This window comes from Trachinotus anak, unplaced genomic scaffold (assembly GCF_046630095.1).
Source record: "Trachinotus anak isolate AG129_WGS33_773 ecotype Australia unplaced genomic scaffold, CSIRO_AGI_Tana_v1 ptg000010l, whole genome shotgun sequence".
Lineage (NCBI taxonomy): Eukaryota > Metazoa > Chordata > Actinopteri > Carangiformes > Carangidae > Trachinotus > Trachinotus anak.
Window position 1 is genome coordinate 11,378,950 of NW_027273861.1, and position 20,928 is coordinate 11,399,877.

General features: G+C 43.2%; 2 protein-coding genes across 6 annotated transcripts in view; one reads left to right on the forward strand and one right to left on the reverse strand.

Moving 5' to 3' along the window:
* Positions 1-4,310, forward strand: part of unc13a (unc-13 homolog A (C. elegans)) — a 47,023-nt gene extending 42,713 nt beyond the window's left edge. For all 5 annotated transcript variants that reach the window (XM_071487522.1, XM_071487523.1, XM_071487524.1 and 2 more), the window contains 3 exons: positions 644-736; positions 2,469-2,628; positions 2,726-4,310. In XM_071487522.1, the coding sequence (XP_071343623.1) occupies positions 644-736; positions 2,469-2,628; positions 2,726-3,014 (542 nt within the window). In that variant the 3' untranslated portion in view covers positions 3,015-4,310. The remainder of the gene's footprint in view (positions 1-643; positions 737-2,468; positions 2,629-2,725) is intronic.
* A 1,533-nt stretch (positions 4,311-5,843) lies between these two features.
* On the reverse strand, positions 5,844-20,813 carry LOC139626954 (unconventional myosin-Va). Its single transcript, XM_071487527.1, has 35 exons — positions 20,542-20,813; positions 19,703-19,813; positions 19,422-19,590; positions 18,490-18,634; positions 18,167-18,323; positions 17,908-18,051; positions 17,636-17,717; positions 17,374-17,481; positions 17,099-17,211; positions 16,693-16,961; positions 16,529-16,610; positions 15,970-16,110; positions 15,554-15,685; positions 15,291-15,374; positions 15,078-15,194; positions 14,872-14,969; positions 14,681-14,767; positions 13,710-14,030; positions 13,093-13,249; positions 12,652-12,891; positions 12,337-12,546; positions 12,103-12,196; positions 11,812-11,960; positions 11,497-11,712; positions 11,184-11,284; positions 10,963-11,077; positions 10,602-10,707; positions 10,091-10,207; positions 9,110-9,261; positions 8,711-8,800; positions 8,424-8,556; positions 8,037-8,337; positions 7,152-7,326; positions 6,988-7,068; positions 5,844-6,900 (listed from the first exon to the last, which is right to left on the reverse strand). Exons 1-35 carry the CDS (start codon positions 20,566-20,568, stop codon positions 6,739-6,741), a joined length of 4,986 nt encoding a protein of 1,661 aa, XP_071343628.1. The 5' UTR covers positions 20,569-20,813; the 3' UTR covers positions 5,844-6,738.
* Between the last annotated feature and the right edge of the window lie 115 nt (positions 20,814-20,928).

Sequence of the window (20,928 nt, forward strand, 5' to 3'; positions counted from 1 at the left end):
TCCTGTCTTCTTCTCTGCCTCTTACTAAGAACCCTGCATCCAAACAGACACCATGCATCTATGAGTGGGCTCAAATTACTGTCCTCACTGCATCCAAATTGTTACCTCTGAGTTGCTGAAGCTGCACAAAGGCCTCTCAGTCAGTGTCTAATCACAGTGCACAATGACTTACTGAAGGAAATAATATGGATATTTTAGGTCAGTAGAAAATTAACTTACTGTAGTTGTTTAGAGGTATTTTGCCACTTCACGAGGACTAATCCCTTCATCAGTAAACTTACTGCAGTACAACCTACATTAAAACACTCCTGCCCACTCATAGCAGCTTTGTCTGATTGTCCACCTCCAGATCACAACATATACAAACAGATCACTATGCCCTATTTTAGATTTGCCTGTTACACAGTAATTATTTTTGGTATGAAGAAACATTTGCCTAGTCAATATTTTGTGTAATATCAAAAAAGTTATAACCAAATCCATTTCAATGTTCAATTTAAGAAAATGAAATGGAATTGGTCTGTGCCCTTGTTTTTATAAAAAGGACACAGTGGCTTGTGTTCGTGTTTGGTCAGTGACAGGAGCACAAAGATTTGATCATGGGTATTAATGTACCCCCCTCACTGTCTGTCTGTCCTGTCAGGCTCTGGGGTGGATGATGCTGTGGGAGAGGTGTCCATCCATGTGGAGATTTTCACTCACCCCAACACTGGAGAGCACAAGGTCACAGTGAAAGGTAAAGGAAAATAAATGTTTTCTACTTTTTTTTTTTCACCTCTTGAACTTGAAGAATGGATCAGTAAGCATGAGAGTTTATTCTTGACACTGGACATAGTATTTTGACAAACCACTTGCTTTGTCCAGAGCTTGGTCATCCTTGCCCATCATATGCTGTACAACTATATTTTTATTGTCTCTCTTATGTAATCATGTGATACAGTTGAAAACTAAAAAAAAAGCTAGTAAGTTGACCTTGAGTTGGGATAGTTTTGTCATTCAGTATGTTTAAAATGTAATAAACAGAAACAAAATATTTTTCATTAGTATTTCACCATCAAACCAGTCGACAATACAATACTGTAATGAGCCAACAGCCTTAAATAAGAGTTCAAGTCACCAATACTCCAATTTTAGTTTTAAAAATAGTTCAATGAACTCCAGGTATCAGAATTCCTCTCACCAAACGCCTTCCTTGATCCAAATCAGACAGGCTTTAAGAGCGGCCTCTCCACTGAAACCACCACCTCGCACAGCTCCTCAGATCACTGCTACGCAAACGACACACAACTATACCTGTAGTTCCCACAAGATGACCCCATGGTCTCTGCAGATCTCAGCTTGTCTCTCTGGCATATCCACATGGACGAAGAAACACCGCCTTCAGCTAAATCTCTCTAAGACTAAACTCTTAGTCATCCCAGCCAGTCAGTATCTCGATCACGACATCAATATCAGAATCGCCTCTTGATCTTTTACCCAGCCATGGTTGAGAGAAACCTGGGTGTCAAGTTTGATGACCAGCTATTCGTCTCTGACCATGTTTGCATCTGTTTCCCGGTTGTGCCACTTTGCTCTGTACAACATAAGAAAAATTACCTCACCACATGTGCCACCCAACTCTTGGTCCAGACCATGGTTATCTCTCTCTCCTGGACTACTGCAATGGCCTTCTGTCAGGCGCCCATTCAACTACAGTGAAACCCTCTACTTGAACTCAGTCACACACAGGCTTACACTCCTTCTTGGCCACTGCATTCCTCCAAGGAATGTCTGTGGTTCCCGGGTGGTGGAACAAGCTACCAAATGCTATCAGAGCAGAGGCATCCCGCACTTTCAGAGTCACTTTAATGTCAAATTGGACACTGATTTCTACAAAGTGATAGAAATTAATTACAAATAAGTAAAATAATCACCCCCTTTCATAGGTCACATCCAGATCATCACTAAAGCAATCACCTGGTTTTAGAAGTTACATAATTAGTTAAATGGTGATAAACTGTAAGCAGTCAAGAGGTTTCAGCTGGCTGCAGTATAGTGTAAGGGCATAAATGATCAGCAAGGAGACCAAGGATGATCTTACAGAAAATAATTAATGAGTGACAGCTTTACAGTGAGTAATAGATGTAACTTGTAGTTCAAAAGGCACAAGCCAGTGCAGTGTACATAAAATATGTATATACAGTATAATATATTATATGGCCATGATAAGTCATAGACATAAAAGTCAGCGCCCAATTGCTTTTCAGCTGCCGAAGAAATATATTTCTTTCTTATGTAGTATCAAATTCCACCTACCTTCACTATCTTGACAGGAAACTGAATATGAGGCCTGTGAGAGAACCAGTATTTTTTTTGTTCTGAATTTTCTCTTCATTCACTCTCTCTCACCAAATTTTCACACATTTTCTCCACATGAAACTCTCACCCACACCTCCCCACTCCCTTTCCTTTCACTTCCTCTGTCTCAGTGGTGGCAGCCAATGACCTGAGGTGGCAGACGCAGGGAATATTCCGGCCATTTGTGGAGGTCTATATCATCGGCCCTCACCTCAGCGACAAAAAGAGGAAGTATGCCACAAAGTCAAAGAACAACAGCTGGGCTCCCAAATACAATGAAACCTTCACCTTGTGAGTAGTTGATGATGATAATAATTTGTGTTTTGTTTTGAATTGTGGAACAACAATGTGGAGATGCTTAGATAACACTCTCTCTTCTCTGCCGCAGCACCCTGAGCAACGAGGTGGGTCCTGAGTGCTACGAGCTGCAGGTGTGCGTGAAGGACTACTGCTTCGCCCGAGAGGACCGCACTGTGGGCATGGCCGTCTTGCAGTTGAAAGACGTGGCCTCCAAAGGCAGCGTTGCCTGCTGGCTGCCACTGGGTAAACGTATCCACATGGACGAGACGGGCCTCACCGTCCTGCGCATCCTCTCCCAGCGCAACAACGACGACGTGGCCAAGGAGTTCGTCAAGCTCAAGTCTGACCAACGCTCTGCTGAGGAGGGCCGCAGCTAAAAGGCATAAACAGAATTTAAAACAACCCATCCGAAGCGTAATCAGATGTCGTCACCCACTGCCCTGGAGCTCTCCCGAGCCACTGCTAGCCACTGCCCTAATAATCCAGTGTTGTAAAAGCACAGATAAGACAACAGTCACCACACACCCAATGCTGTAAATACATTCATTTCAGTGGAAAAGACACAGCAAAGTATCACTTCAGTTTTCCTCAGAAAAGCACCAATGTCTTTATTGTTGCAGATATCAACCATCCTTATGATATGAACACTACATACATTTTAATCATAGAGCATATACCCACTTTCCTCTGTCTGCAGAGGTGAATCATACCATTCAATAACCACACACACACGTACAGACACACTTCTTTTGACTGGTCAGGGTGAGAAATATCTTATAGCCTTTAATGTTTTTGGCTTTTTTCTCACTGTGCTTTGCCTTTTTACTTACCTAACCCTAAGCCCCCCTCCCCTTACTCTCCAGTTCTTCTCATCCCTTCCCTGGCCTGAACCACTAAGACAAGGGACCAACAGATAATCGCTGAAATATGACCAGCCCTAAGCACAACAGGACCAGCTGTCCAACTGACCCATGAAAAACAACAACGGCTGCACAGCCTCAAACATTCCAGATATCAGGGTGGGGAACACATATTGGGAACAAAGCACTATTTAGTTATGATACCTTTATATTTAATTACTTATTTTTTCCAAATCATATTTATATTTGAATAATTCTATCATTATAAGTATAGTATAATATATGAAGGACATATGTAAAGTTATGCAGGATTATTCAGTGGACATGTGGTACTAGAAAGATTGTCCTTGTCCGTCTTTATGTCTGTCTACCCTGTAACAGAGCACACTGCCTGACACCCTCAATGCCTTCTGTCGTGTTGACCCTCGTACAGTATGTCTGTCTCCTATATAGCGACTGTATAGAGAGATCAATCTGATGAAGCACTGTCATTCATCAGAGTGTGCGTCTGTGTGTGTGTGTGTGTGTGTGTGTGTGTTTGTGTGAGAGAGTGTGAGAGAGAGAGAGTGTGGAGCGTGTAATGTGCGAGTGTGTTTGTAATATGTTCTAATGTTGACCTCATGTAGCCGCCCCTGTTGCCTGTTACCAAATGTAATCACAGAAAGCCATCACAAACAAAGAGCATCAAACAGGAGGGGGATAAAATATATATCTTCTGATGGTTATTCCATCTTCTTTGTGTTACTGTAAACATTCCACGACGAGACAGCCCTAAAGTGGGTGTGTGAGAGGTGCGGGATAGAGGGAGAAAAACTCACCTACTTTTCTTAAAAAAAAAAAAAAAAAAAAAGAAAAGAAAGAAAGAAAAACTTGCGAAATCGAAGTTTGCATGAAAGGAGATGATAAAAAAACAAGTCACTGAGTTATTTTGCAAAAACAACCCGTGGGTTACAAAACCACACGGCTTGCGCCCAAGGGAGAGCAAAAAATTGCTAATGATCTACTAACCATAATTCCCTGATGATCCAGCTGCAGGTGCTGCAACCCTGATCCCTGATAACAAGAAGTCAGACCTCCGCTAAAGGGCTGCAGATCCAGACCGCACCAGGTCTGGCACTGACACGAAAAAGAGGGCCTACAGTTTAGTCTGTTACTGTGTTTGTCAGTGTCGAGAACGGAGATGTAGTATGAAGATTTAGAAGCACAGGGTCTTTACTGCACCCACAACAGCACATTTATACTCTGATCTCGCTTAGTTCGTCCTTCATCAGTTGTTTATGGAATTACAGGAGTTACACATCAGTTTAATGTGGAACCAAATGTTTTGGATTAGCCATTGACTGTCCAGCATGTCTCTTAATGCCACACTGAATGCCCTTTTTTTAAAAGACTGATTGCTTTATTTATCTGTATGAGGTTTTTATGCTTGTGAACAAAAAAAGCATCCAGGCGAGGAAATGATGTCGATGATCGGGGTCTTCAATACTCCAAAAATTCATAATGACAGTCCCCCAAACGAATCCCCCTGCACTTGATTATAACTGAATAATTTAAATGACCCCCTCTTTTGAACAAGGTGTAAGAACAGAACTCTATGCATCTAATCTATAAAAGTCTATGTAGATGAGTCATTTTTGAGGCAGTCGTATAATGTTTACATTGTGGATTATTATTCTAATTATATCAGCACAAGTGTTTGTCTGATATGCTGTAAAAGCTGTCTCTATTGTAATGGGCCAAATATCAGAGCTGTAGCCGAGCTGATTAGAGGCTGAAATTTGTTTGTACAGCTTTTCAGCACAGAGGAAAATAATCTGGGACAGATCGGTCGGTGTCGTTGTTGGGCATTGTAAATAGCTCGGATGTAACAAACACATGTCAAACTATGTGAAGTGAAGTTTGCTGCTCTTTTGTAGACTTGAATTTTGCTCTGGGTGACTGGGCAGTTGGGAATTATGTGTGTGTGTGTGTGTGTGTGTGTGTGTGTGTGTGAGAGAGAGTGTGAGCGTGCGTATGTGGGTGGGTGCCTTTTCTGGAAATGTAGCTATTATTGGAAGATATAGGAAGACTGTGTACACACTGATGAACAAACAACTTATACAAATCTGATAGTTTAATGGGTTGATTAACAGCTAAATAAATAAACGACCAGTCTCTGACCTTTACACTGGCATTATATACCATCATGCTGCTAAAGGATAAAGTAGTGAAAAACCAAAACCAAACTGAATCTCAGCATGTTGTGTGACTCTTTGGTGTGTACACGATCTTTTATTCTAAGGGGACATCTGCACACTCTTTTAATAACTTTAGATAACAGGTAAAGAACTGTCACATAGCTGGAAATGCCACGAAAAAAAAAAATCTTTATTTATTGCTGTTGACAATGATACTTTAGTCGGGGAGTTTCCTCCTCATTCAGAGGCTCAGTTTGCGTGTTGGGGTATCGGGCTGGCATGTGAAACAGAATGCACACAGAAGTTAAGGACGAAGGATACATGTAGAAGCACAACGAAAAGCACAGAGACACCAAGCGGACAGACATGCATGATCTGTCCTGTCCTGTCCAGCTGACCAGGCCACACAGACAGACACGTGCACAGCGACGCTGGGCCCTGTACTTCCAGAAATGGTGCATGATGGGAACAATAAAACAAAAAAGAAAAAAATGTATTGTGCCAGCACGCATAATTATTTGATGTTAATTGCCAATTGTTGTCTCCTTTATTTTGATATTTCATTATTGTTTTCTATTTTTCAAATGGTTGTGAATATATAAATATGTATTACTGATGATGTGTAGTGGTACAAAGTACTCGCATGAGAATTTTTTTATACACGAGATGTTTCTAATTTTTTTTTTTAATTCTGGTTGTTCTTATTGGGGGTTGAGGTTACTGGGACTGCAGTCTCATTGTGTTTCTGCTTCCAATAAAATATGAAAAAAGCATCTTTTTGTTCCTTGTCTGTCAAACTTACACTTTTGCTATTTCTGAGTACATAACTGCCTGATTTTAAATGAATCCACTTTAAAATAAATACTTGTTTCTTTTAGCATTCATGTCCTTTTAAACTCACTAGTTAATCCACTGATAACTAACAGGTTATTTAAACAATTTAATGCCCCAAGAAATCTAAGAGGGGAATTAAATCCACAGCACATCCTGAAAGTTATTTAAATTTCAAAGGACTAAATTCAGTGAGTTGTGATTTACACTGAACTGAAGAGACGTCCTGTTTTCTAGGCTCGGCGTAGAAAGGAGATCTTGAGGGAGTCTGGGATGACTAACTGCTCAGCATATAGGGCAGCTGGAGGCAAGTAGGGGAACGTGACAGGAAACACTCGCCTCACATCCATCAGGAGCTGTGGAGGCTGACCGTCAGAACGGCTTTTGAGAAGCCCCTAGGAGAGCAGAGACAGACCACTTACATGAGACACATTATTTTAAGTTGAAACAGATCATACAACTGCAGACCTGGACTGTGGTACCTGGACAGAACGGATGAAATTCAGAGTGACTCTTTCATCAAGGTCACTGTGGGGAGTGTAGAGGGTCAGAATCTTCACAATCTGTTGAACAGAAACAAGAGACCAGCAGGCAGTCACACACATGTTCTTTTTTCCTCTTGAGGACACATGACAGATGGACCCACCTGCTGGCTGGACAGTGCAGTGCAGGTCTGAACAAGGGCCTGTGCATCCGCCTCAGTTTTTTTCCCAGCCTGCAGAAGCTGAACTGCCTGGATGAGGGGTTCCAGTGTGGCCACAGCGCCCCCTGCCTGCAGACCTCGGCTACGCAGCCACTCCTCCAACAGGCTCACATTGTAGCTATATGATAGAAGAACGACAGGCTGATTAATAATCTAATGCTTGTACATATAACACCTTAAGGGAGAAGATGCAATAGTATGAACACAAGTACACTATCCATTGTATTAAAGCCCCCTTATATTACAATTAATCAACTGAAAATTAATTAGCAACTACTTTAATAATCAATAAATGAATCGTCATTTTTTTAATCAAACACTCACAAATTCAAGGTGTCACCTTGGGCTCTAAATAAACCCCAGGCATAGAAATGACCATTAAAAATCTGACCAGAAATCTGATCAGAAATTAATAAAATCCAGAGCTCTGGACAATCTCAGAGCCGCCAAATTTGACTGGGTTTCACATTGCAAGGAAACTAACAGCAGCTTATGTCATTGCGACACAGCAATAATGTTTAATGTAATGATAAACATATAAATTGGATTTGACCAACTTCATTGATATTGTTTTGGAGCAGTGAAAGAAAGACAGTGCTGTACAAATCTGTAGATCAAAACAAATAATGGAGATGTCTGTTTCTGGCCACTTCGGTGAATTAAATACCTGACAAAACAACATCATCAGAGATATTAAAGAGACAGCTACCTCAGTATAAACTAGCAAAAATTATGTCAGTAATTTGTCTGTATAGTGCAAATAAAGTTGCAGTTGACCAATGGGAAAATGCTGCATCTGTATGAATGTATATCTGTGAGTTTTCATACCGTATTTGCATGCCTCGACTCCAGCAGCACATGTCTTTGCGCAGCAGCAGGCTGTTCAGAGCCGAGGCAGAGATGAGGTAGGTGAGCTGGTGGAAGGCCTGGTCCATCAGCGCCGGGGGCAGAGCCTGATGGGACAGGGCGGTGTGGAGGGTTCCCAGCTCCCTCAACACTGACGCCATGGTGGGTGTGGCATCACCTGTTACGGTCCTGGGGTCTGAACCTGCTCGCTTCCTGGACGTCCCCAACTTCACTGCTGAGCCGGACAGACCGGGGATGGTCTCAGACTCCAACAGGGCGGGGACTGAGGGAGAGGGATAGGAGCATGAGAGGTAACGGGAGCACTTGAGGGGAGAGCAGCAAAAACATCAGTATCATCTTCAGTGTTACCTATGATGTTTTGTAGGCGTGTCTCTGTGATGGAGAAGAGCTGCTGATAGGCCTGGATACAGAGGTCACTCAGGGCCCGAATCAGGTCACTCAGGTCGGTCGTCAGTGGAACCAGTTCATCTGAATCGAGGGCCTGCAAAGTAATCAATCCAGTCATATTTTCATATTGGGAATTTCACTAGGAAAGTGAGAATAGCACTATGATCTTTTTTTCGCTGCTTATTTCAGGACATTAGATGTTCAGAGCCAATAAGATGTAGATAATAACAAATGAATGTTCCTCCCACCTGTTTTGGGCAGTGCTGGGTCAACAGGTCATGCAACACACAAGCGTTTTTCAGCCACAGAGCTGTCATATCTACATCGTTGCTATGTTTCTGCGAGGGCAGATAAGAGAGAGAGAAGTTTATGTTTATATTGTCACATGGAACACTATTATGTGTGTATGAGAGAGAGAGGCATATGGACATTTTATCGTGGTTTACTCTCCTCTTAGGGGCCAGATTGTGGGAGTTGGACACACACACAGGATAAAACAATCATTTGCAATCACAAGAAAGTGTTCTCAAAGTTAGTTGTGTCCACCTCTCTGTAAAGTGGCAATCTACCTGACATGATGTGAACTGTCCTTAATGCATTAATCCTCAACCATATGGCACACCAAACAGGTTCAGATCCCGGGTTACCTTCAGAGCTGCCTTCATAGCAGTGACAGCAGCGCTACAGAGCGAGCGAGCACGAGTTTGATCTCCACTGCAGTCGGCCTGGCGGACACACAGGAAGAGCACGCTGGCAGGTATACCAGGAGGCAGAGAGAGGGCACTGTCAACACGGATGTCTGGAGCAAAGACAGAGAGAGCAGACATGGCAGAGTGAGCATGGCCAGGTCATAACTGTCAGCTGTAGAGCAGCTAAGCAGAGTAAAAGTTTTTTCTTGTGAGTCTATGCCACAAAGGTGTGGTCTCCTGCTAAGGTCAGACCATCACGTACAGGGCTGGAGTCCCAGTTACAGTATCCACACAAGTTCAAATCCACTCAAATCAAGTTACTCAGGTCAGTGGAACTAGCTCATCTGAATCAGGGGTCTGAAACGTAATCAGCCCAGTCAAACATTCATTTAAGAAAACTGAAAGAGAAAATATCTGATATCTAAAGAGTTGCTGGGATACATAGCATCCTCTTATTTTTTATTTCTAATCCTTAATCAGAGGCTGCCAGTGGTAGCTATGGTAGAATAAAATGACCTGAACTAAAATTATTGCCATTTTCCCCACAATAACCTGGATAAAATATACCAATATAAAGTAAAATGAAATCTTTATGTTTTTACATACAATATACTTGTGTGATTTTCTGTATAAAGTTGGAGTCTGGTTTATTATGCATGCTCAAACAGGGCCTGCCGGCACGAGGGCTGTCAGTCGAGCTTTCTGTCGAGAAAAACATCTGAGAACTATATAAACAACACAATACAATGAATATGTGAAGAAGTTCATTCTGGTATACGCTGTAAAATTATTTAAGCTTTTGATCATTCCTATCCTTCTGATTCCCTGAAATTGGATCGAATTCTCTCCTGGTTTGGAGGAGGTAGAGGAGGTAGAGAGAGGAAGATGAAGAAGACGGCAGGATAGAGGCAGGAAGATGAAGGCAGGGGTCAGTCTCACCTGTGATGAGGTTCTTGATGAGCTTAGTTTCGTCTCTCTTCCTACATTCCAGCAAACCAGTGACTGCTGCTGCTGGCTTCGGTCGGGGCGGACAGGACAAGGTCTCTGGGGTCAAAGCTGACGGGACAAGTGAAAACAGAAACTGAAAAAGCAGCAAAAGAAAAAAACTACAGCGATGTATAATAACTAGGAAGTGGATATTTTATGTTTTCTAAGTTCAGAAATAAACCTACTGACTGGAAACCTCACTGGACTAAAGACTGCTTTTCTACATTTGATCTAATGTAGATATTTTTTAAGACACGTTAACGTAACTTACTTAACTGCATGCTGTAATGTCAAGTGAAAACCTCATATTCAATAACTATTGTCTTTCCAGAAAGGCAGTGAGAACCAAACATTTTATTCTGAAAGCTATTTAAACGTTTTAAAACAAAAATCACCAGGAAATAATGAGATAGAGGAGCGGAGTCATGACAGACTTTGTCGGTGATGTAAAATGAGATCTCACCTTGAGTGAGGAGTCGTCGGAGTGACACTGTGTTTCTTAGCTCCTTCAGCTCTCTCCTCAGTTTGACACACTCCTGCTCCCTGGCCTGCAGTAGTTCCTGCAGTTCCTTTACACACAAACACACTTACTTTTTGGATTTCAACCAAGGTGACTCACAGTGAGCGCAAAAGATAAAAAACCTTTTAAGTAAACAACATTACAAGCTGAACAGTTGTGAGGGCGGCTACACTCCAGAGGACACCGACTTCCACTGTGTAGACTGTAGTGGTTATGTAACAGAGAAATACCGGGAGATGAGAGAAAAAGGAGGAAGCGAAGATGGGAGCATAATACTTCATGCGCCACAGATAACCGTCCATACCTGTCGCTGTGCAGCAGAGGAAGACCCAGAGATGGCTTGGCTGAGCTCGCACCTCAGAGCCTCCAGCTCCTTCTCCCACTGACTGCGCTGGTTACGCAGCTGACTCTCCAGAAACCTGACACAGACAGAGGGAGAGACAACACAGGACGACAGAGGTGATCCACCACATAGAAATCACAGTGTAATCACGGCGCAGAGTGAGTGAGTAGTGTCACACTGACTTGTTGGCCACTCGTACAGCGTCGTAGGCGTGTGCCAGGTCCTCTCCTCTCATCTTCACTACCGGGTCTTTGGCCACATCCATCTTCTGCATCAGCTGGTCCTGTCAGAGCAAACGTGAACACAGTGTGACGCCATGTTTCCTGACCTTATGAGATCACATCAACAGCTGGAAAACAGGCAGGCATAAACACTCCCAAAAGTAATGTGATCATTAGATATAAGGCAACATAACTAAACATCAAAATGTTTTTGAACATTTTCTGACACTCCCCTTTGAGCTTTGTTGTTTTTCCAACTCCTACTTTCTCTCACCATTGGTGTTTCTGAGCTCCACGCTGGGACTCTCCTCTCCAGGGAAGGAGATGTCACGCTGACCCTGCGGACCTCCTCCGGGGAGGGGAAGGCAGATGGGAAGGGTGACAGGGAGAGTGGGGTGAGAGACTGGGGTGACAGCGGGGTGGGTGAGGGTGAGAGAGGCTCAAAGCTCAGACTCTGGGTGGAGTCAGTCCTTCTGTGGCCTTTGGTGCGCTGTCATGAGGAGGAAAAAAAAAAACACTCTCATCAAACCAGGATGGAGTTTAAAACCAAAAGTGTATTTCTGAGGGGCTTTCAGGTGCAGTTATGAACCTCAGTGAGCAGACTCATCTCCCTGAGGTTGTCATATCTCTGCTCCAGTCTGGTGAACTCTCTCAGGAGACCCTGGTACTTTCTCCTCTCTTCATCCAGCTCCTCCCTCAGAGCTGCACTCGCCTGAGACACAGCCTGATGCACGCACTCTGCACACACACACATACACACACACACACACACACAGAGGAGGAAGAAGATACAAATATGAAGGAAAGAGTGAAAAAGACAATTAGAGTTAAGAATTTGAAAGATGAATGCAAACTGTGATGCTGCAACATGAGAATTCACCTTCTTGTGCTTTTTCCTGTTCAAGGAGGCGAGCAGAGAGATCCTCTCTCTCTTTGTAATAACTGTCCTTTTCCTTCTGCAGCGCTTGCAACTCCTTGAAAATGAGAAAGAAGGAGAATCAACAATTACAACCCCTGAAAATCTGAATTAGTAAACAGAAGACAAGGGAAGGAAAATGTGCATTGCCAGACCACAGACAGCAGCTTAGAATGTGTCAAGTTATTCTAGGCCTACTTGTGTGAGTTGAAGGATCTCCTGGGCAGCTTTGTCCTCAGCTCTCCTCCTTTTCTCCACCTCCTGCTCACTGATGGTTGGGCAGGGCTGAACTTTCTCATGTTTGTGGCTCTCCAGCCTCTGTATCGTCGCCCTCAGAGCCTCCAGCTCAGCACTGGCGGACTCTCGCTCTGCATGCAGGGTGTCTCTCAAAGCAGCTCGCTCCCTGGCCTGGACACATGAAAAAACAACTTAAGAATATAAAATCAAATCCCCTTTCAACACAAACATTTCAGCACTCACAAGGATCAAGCCCCTCTGAAACCCTTCACCCACCTCCTGGTCGGCTCTTAACTGCAGCTGCATCAGTTTGACTTCCATGCCCTTGTTGAGCTCTCTGTACCTCTCCACTGAGCGGGCCTCGGTCTTTAGTTTCAGCAGCTCTCTCCTGGCAGCCCTGCGGCGCACGCAGCACTGCATGAACACCACCGCTGCACGCACCCGCCTGTACGCCTGCCTCGCCAACCACCCGCGCACTCTCGCCTGAAGCAACACAGCAGCACGCTCTGCCACCAACTGAGGGAGGAGAGCAGAGTTTAAAGTTTTCACCAGTTCAGGTTATGTTTATAATACTTGCTCCTCTCAACAGATCAGAATAAGTAACAAATAAATTCACTCCAGATGGGCTGGAGGAGGTTTTTCTTTTTTTTTTTTAAGATCTACGTTTAAGATCTAATCAAGGTAACAGGATGGTTGAGGCTGGTATTAAGTGCTGACCTGTCTGTATCTGCGGCGTGCCAGTGTGCCCCTGGTGAAGGCCTGGATGGTGACGGTGGCTTGGCGGATCATGAGGAACAACTGTCTGACCACCACCATGCGGTAGGTCTTCTGGATCACTAAGGCAGCCTTGGTGTAGCGCAGGGTCAGGGCCAGTCTGCAGCCCCAACCACAAAGAGACAATAAACATTCAAATAAGTGAAGAGAACTGGCTGCGTCAAAGAGTATGGATTTAGAGAGGATGTACAAAATACAGAAGAAATATTTTTCTAGTTTCCACAGTGAGTAAAATTGGAAACCAATGGACAAATGGTAATGATTGTGCAGTATAAAAATGTATGTAGTTCGCCTGACATAAACCTGCCTACTTTAGCTATGCTGACTGAAAATTCAACCCTCTTAAGTTGGATAGTCACATTTTCATTTGAACCCGGGGGAGGACACATCACCAACATGTCGGCCAAAAAATCTGGCACTTTCATTTAAAGTAGTGAGGCTATACTGTCATATAGAGGGAATACAGAAATATTGTGCAACAACTTGTATACTGAATAAAATATATTTCATATTTCTCTCTCTCTCACACAGACAGACAAACATCTTGTTTCTATCCTCACCGTCTGGCCAGAGCTCCTCGGCAGTATCTCTGTATGGTGACAGTTGCCCAGAGGATCCTGGTGTATCTGATGCGTGACAGCCATCCTCTGACCCGGCTCTGGATGATCACAGCAGCCGCACGCAGCCTCTCGGCTCTTAGCCTCTCCAGAAGAGCCACCTGACCGGCCCGGAAAAATACTTTGGTCTTTCCAAAGCAGTACTGGTCTGGGTCTGAGATGAGTTCAGGCAGGGTCCGTCTGCACAGGGCCTGGGCCTGCTCCTGACCCTGAGGCCCTCGTAGAAGAAGACGGTACCTGCTGAAGAACTCCTCATACGTCCATCTGGAAGCAAAGATTTAGTGCGGAAATCTTAAAGAAAACAGCTTCATAGTTGTGTTCAGATAGTTTGTGTCTTCAATTTGTCTTTTACTTTCACCCTGTACTTCTATTTTTGTTAATTTTTCATACTGTGCCTGCAGTGAACCTTTACACCACTTTATACTCTCACCATTAAACAACACTGTTGTGTTTCCCATAAGGAAATGTTTTGATTTCATGTAGGAGTGTTTGATGAAACTTGGACATCTCAGACTTGAGACTTATTCCTCCCACATCACAAATGTTTGTTTATTGTTTATCCTATAGGTTCACTCTCAAATACTGGACACTGAAAACTTTGACCAGTAACTAAGTTAATTGTCATTCTCATGGATAAACTTCTAAACAATATACTAGCACAAAGTAAAACAAAAGCCTAAAATATAAAAAAATAAATCTAAGACCTTATTTTATACAAGGTACACACAATTTGAAGTTAAAAACACAACAATCTAGTCCTGTGGTGTCTCTTTCATCCATAACATGAATAATTGTAAATGCAAATGCTGACATCGTCCTTCATATGACTGTCTACATGACGTTTAAGACTCAGCTCTCATACTGTATGAGAGCTTTGTAGGGAGTGAGATGAATGTCCGTGAAGCACTCATTACCTGGATGGATAACCTGCAGCACTGATACGAATAGTCTCCAGCACCCCACAGGCCCTCAGCTGCTGGACTGTCCTCTTGGGGTCAAACCTAACATGGGTTGTGCGCACACAACAATATCCAGTGAAACACATCTTTAATGCAGAATCACGCACAAAGACTAAACTGTGACGGCAGGCCCAGCGAGGACTTACATAAACGGCTCTTTGAGGTTGTTGGGTTTGATGCAGCGGACGTAGTGAGGAGTGGTGCTGTTGAGGGTGTCCATCAGCATCTGTAAGGACTGACGGAACTGACAGGCACAAATACAGTCCAACAGAGAGAAGCAAAATCAATAGAAAAACGTATCGATAATGATCTGCTCACTCAAGATACGAGGGTGCCCTAAAATGAAGCTCACCTGGAAGCCCACAGTCAGTTTGTGTTCCCTGGTGGCTCTTTTCCCTGAGCGAACACTTCCATTGGCCACAGCGGACACACTCTCTTGCTGCTGGAACAACTCAGCCACCAGCTCAGACTGACACACACACACACACACACACAGACAGACACGTTTTTGATTCCCTGCTCACATAGAAATTAAATGAACTTTGGAAACATTTGTTGTGTCTACCTGACTTGCTTTGAGAATGTTAATAAGCTCTTCAAAGACTGTATCTCGATTCTTGTCTAAAAAGCCGTCACATTCATACTGCACCTGAAAAAAATACAACACAAAAACTGTTAATACAAATGCAGCGGAGAATCACAAATTGCTTTTACACAGCACAGTCAACTTCAGTCAGGGATGATGATGAATGTCCATACAGAGACTCGCTACAGTTCACATCCAGTTTTTTGCTAAATTGAATTGCATGAAGTGTGTTCATCAGTCACCGTGTCAGCAAAGTGCAGAATGACGAAGGCACTGTTGGACATGCGAGGTTTCTGGAAGTGAGGGTGGCGCTTGCTGGTCAGGTGTTGGTTGTACAGCTTCTGTACCCAGCTCTCATCTGAGCCTTTAGGCATCTGTTTATAAACATTTATCACAGAGACTACAGCTTGACAGATTATCACTAAAGTCAAATGAATTTCAAATGGACTACATATATTTTACATTTAACATGTGATATTAAATGTCATTTTTCGGTAAGACATGTCTAACACAATCACAGTACGCAGTAGCTTCCTGTGAAATTTCACTGGACAGCATGGAGATAAATACATGATGTGGGAGAGAGAGATGGTGAAAAAGAGATGTGAAAAGAGACACAATTAAAATAAGAAAAAACAGAAAGAGGCAAGAGACTGACCCTGCACTCCTCATCTAGCAGATCAAATAGGCCTAGTTGTCCCTCTATGAGACTGATGCACTGTTGATTGTCACTGAACTCAATCCTGCTCCAGGCCAGCTCCTCCCGGACATATTCCTCCTGCTCCAAGTGGAACACATGCTGAAAAAAAACACATCTTAATTTAGAAAAATTAAAATAGTAAACATTAAACTAACACAAAACAACAAAAAAATCCATCAACAATCCTGATGATATATAAAAAAAAAACCCTGTTCCCAGAAAAATCAGGAAAGAGTGGATGATACACAGGTCTGAAGTAACCTGTAGAACTGAAGACAAGATCGACACCAACGCTGAAGCAAAATCATGCACGCTCCATCAGCGTTGGTATTAGGATCAGTGGACTAAACAGCACAGGAGTTCGTGTCATGAAGCAACAGGGTGAATCTCCTGAAAATGGTGACACTGAAAATTATTTTGCCACTGGCACATGCAAGTACAATGCCTCTGGTTGTAAATACATACACACCAAAACACCTCTGGTAGGGGAGACACCTCTGCCTGTGTCATGACTTACCCTGTTAAACTGCTGCTGGAGTTTTTCATTTGCGTAATTTATACAGAACTGCTCAAAACTGTTCCGCTCAAAGGTCTCAAACCTGCTCCAAGAGAGAGACTTGTCAGTTCAGCTTGAGGACACATTGAAAATTTCAGCCATATACTTGCAGATCCATCACTCACCCATAGATATCGAGCACCCCTATGAAGGATTTGACCTGTCCCCTCTGGGTGCGCAGGGCAGAGTTGAGTCTCTGGACAGTCCATGTAAACAGCTGGCCATAGATGTGTTTAGCCAGTGCATCTCTGGCTTCTACTGCCTGCTGACCAGACATGGGTTTGGACAGCATCTCTCCCCCGACAGCCAGCCTGCGATGACACAGCCAGTGGGCTATCTGAGGTCCTTCAACTCCTAGTAGTTTGGAGAAGACAGCCAGAGAGCGGTCGTCTGCCTGAGAAAAGACAAGGGGGTCAGGTGTAACTGCTACAGTATGATGCACCGATGACGGTTATGTGGAAACAAATGAGATTATGGAATAACTAAGGGAAAGGTGGGGACATAGAGTAGCATTAGAAAGAAATTTCTTACATCAATATAACCCCTATCTGAACTTCTTCCACTGGCTTGGATGTTGACATTTCCTAGATGCAGAAGAGCTGAAAGGATCCTGAAGAGCTCCATCTGTTGGTCGGGCTGCACACCTGCAATTTTGACAAGTATGCCATCATTTTTTTTTATTTTTATCTACACAACCAAGAAGTTGATTCAGCTAAATAACTGTCCTACCAATGTCTGAGCATTTGCATCCTCAAATGTCTGAAAATGTACACTGTGTATGTGTGAATTCTATATAATAATACTACCCAGAATGGTAAAAGCGTTGCGAGTGCGCTCCAGGTCTGACACATCATCAGTACCAGGTATCCGCATCTCTCCTCCCTGGTTGGTGTAGCGGAAGTGCTCAGGGGCATCTGCAAGAGAAACAGCAACAGCAAATCACTGTCATCACTCTCAGACTGCATACAACAACTACATGATAACATACAGTGCATTATGGACAGAGTGGACAAGCTGGGGAGGGTGGGGTGGGGGTGGGGGGGGGGGGGGGCTGTGATTGAGTCTCACCCAGTTTGAGGGATCTCATTTCAGGCAGCTCTCTGGAGGCACAAAGCTGGTAGAAGATGTGGTAGTTTCTCTCTGCTGACGCCTGGTGATACATGCGCACAACAACAATCAGGAACATTTGCATAATAAATATTTGACATACTATGTGGCAATAAATCTTTCAACAATCAGAGATTTTTATGTGCAAAAAAACAACCCTAAAACATTAAATGCCTTTTTGATCTGTGTGGTCTCAGGTGAATTGTTGTAGTGACCAGTGAATGAGAGTCTACCTGGAAGACGACCCTTGACTTCTCCAGCAGATACGTCCTCATGTTTGCCCCAATGATGTCCCCCTTTCTGCCAAAGCCAATCTCGATGTATTTCCCAAAACGACTACTGTTGTCATTTCGAGTGGTTTTAGCATTCCCAATAGACTGTAGACAAGAATTAAACATTTATTATCATTATTATTTTGTATTGTATCTACACTGTTTTTGTCACTTTATGTTTATATAACATAACTGAGAGTAACAAACACAAACCCCTCACCTCCATGATCGGGTTAGAAGCCAGAACTCTCTCCTCCACGCTGGTCTGCTGTGCTGCTCCGCCGACCGCAGCAAAGTATCGCATGGTGAATTTGGCTGAGACGGTTTTCCCTGAGCCAGACTCCCCACTGATGATTATAGACTGGTTTTTCTCCTCCCTACGAACACAAAGAACAGTGGCTATCATACCCCTCACAGTTGCTGCAGGTTTAAAATACCCCATTAGTAAGAGAGTATATGATGCCATTACATTGCAAAAGGCCAACATACCTTCACAGTTGCTGCCAGTTAAGATAACATGACCTCTACTGTTTGAGCTCTGACCTGGTCATTGTGCGGTAGGCTTCCTCTGCCACTGAGAAGATGTGAGGTTCCATGTCGGCCATGTCCTGACCACTGTAGGCATCTATCACCTCTTCTCCATATATGGGCAACTGGTCATAAGGATTGATGGCCACTAACACTATACCTGGAGGGAGTGGAAAACACAAGAAAACACTCATCAGCATGAGTGTGAGGACTCAATCATATCATACAGAATTTCAACATAAAACACTGAATAAGCAAATCTAACTACAAATCCAAATGAAAAGCATTTTGCCTAAACCCGGTCTGTTTTGTCAAAATCAAACCAAGCACTCAGAATTATAATCAACACAAACACACAACCTCTCCCATCTTTAGGAATTCAGGTCTCACAATGTAACTTAACACCCGGCTGAAAGTCAGTGTTTAACTGCTTTTTCTCTGAAGCCTGCTCCACCTCTGACCACCCCCAGCCTGCTTGGTTGCACCTCTAACAGCATCCAACAGTGATGTCCTGACCACAACCTGGAGTACACCTGTACATCACTGCAGCAAGGTGAGGCCAGCAAAAACAATGATAAATTGCTCTTTAAAATGTTCATTTTCATGAGAAAACTAGACAAACTAAAAAACTGATTTTGTCAAAATGGACCGTGTGAGTTTTAGAAACCTTCTTCAATAAAATTTGCATGATCTAGTCTGCAGTGGAATCTTCAACCAGTGGCAGTTGCCTCTCTCAACCTTTGACCTGGTGTAATTGAGGTAACATTATGAGCTATAATCATGCAGACAGAAGCACTCAGGAGCTGCCTGTCTCTGGAAGCTTGCCAGTCCACATCTTGAAGGCCTTCTATCGCTTACATATATTTTGCCCCTCTTTTAGTATGATTGTCATCTTTGTCTCAAAAGTAACTTCCTTAAATCTCACACTGCTTTCACACGTTGCTCACCACAATAGGTGTAGATGCTGCTGTAGTCCAGGAATCGAACCCGGAGGTTGTGCAGGACAGCGGGCTCATGGAGGAAGCTGAGAGCTGTTAGATCATTTTCCCCCTCCAGGATGTCGGGATTCCCCAGCGGTGGGAGATCAGAGGGAGAGCCCACTGGGTAATGAACCCTCTATCAACACAGGGAGGAAGATGGAGCTTGGCATGGTGGTGTTTTATGAAGACTATGAAACTTGAGCATTCACATTGATTTCTGGACAATATAACAGCGTAGTGTGTCTCACATTTCCATCAGAGAGCTGTAGCAGTAGTTGTTTCTCCCCAGGATTGTAGTCCTGGAGGAGCTGGGCTGATACCCAGACTGCATCTGGGTCAGGAACCCACACACTTGCTCCCTAGCAAAGAAAGTATTGTGAAACAGAAAGAAATCACATTGCACAGTAAAAGGGGAAGTAGATACAGACTGCAGGTCGAACACACGAGGCATATGCTGCGCCAATCTGGGAGAGAGGAGGCTTTCGTTTTATTTTCTGTCTGACACTGATCAGGTACATGTCACATTGCCTGGCCCCACCCTGGCAACAGATTTGTCACCCATCAGCATAAAAGGCTCTTAAACTGTTAAAAATTAACACTGGTCATCCTTTCTTTAAATTGCCTTACATGGATTATTCATTATCTAATCCCAACAGGCCTAATTCAGTCACTAATGTTTGTTTTACAAACAAGTTTTCATCCACTTTGGTCATTACAATTTTATAGATTATTGATCACCAAGTTTACAGAAATAAGGATAAAAAATAAAAAAAAGCCAAAGTATTTGCAGATTTTATCACAGCAAATCCTATTGGCTCAGCAACACACAAAAACCAGGAAAGGTCACGATTTGGACACTAAAACACATTTTATGAATAATTACACAACTGAGAAAGGCTGACAAACACATACCAAACATAAATAAACACAACAATACGCAGAAACCCTTAGTAATGCTGTTTCTATATCAAAATCATTACTCTGTTCTAAAGGACCCACAAATGCTAGAGAATGATAGAGAGCGCATTGTTTTAAAAAAAACAACAAAAAAAAAAACAAAACTTAAAGCGATTCAATTCTGTCTTACCTTGCTGTATAACTCCAGTGTTGCCATTTTAACTACTTTAAAGCCCGAGGGGAGACATTGTTTAGAGCGTCAGAAAGGGTAACATGTAGACATCCCTCCTAAGGAGCAGCTGGTATCCTCTGCTCATCAGCAGAGGTGCTGTGTGTGCAGGTGACAGTATGTTGCACTTTGTCCAGGCTCACATAAAGGACAGTCAGGTTAACTGTTAATCTGTAGGAGGATGCAGGGGTTTGTCCAGTTGAATGTGCAGTTTCAATTATTACTGCCGGGCAGGTGGGGCTCTTAACCTACAATCTGGGGTGTCAGATACCTTCAAAATACAGGTTTAACCACATTAACAGATGCAAAAGTACAGAGAGTTTTTAGTGCTTTTAAGAGAGAGAGAAA

Bases quoted from the DNA above. Each gene is read 5' to 3' on its own strand.
- LOC139626954 (XM_071487527.1), bottom strand. From the start codon at position 20,568: ATGGCAACACTGGAGTTATACAGCAAG. The intron at 17,212-17,373 runs GTAGTATTATTA...TCAAAATTGCAG, and splicing joins CAACGCTTTTACCATTCTGG to GTGTGCAGCCCGACCAACAG. The intron at 8,801-9,109 runs GTAACCCGGGAT...CTGCCCTCGCAG, and splicing joins CTATGAAGGCAGCTCTGAAG to AAACATAGCAACGATGTAGA.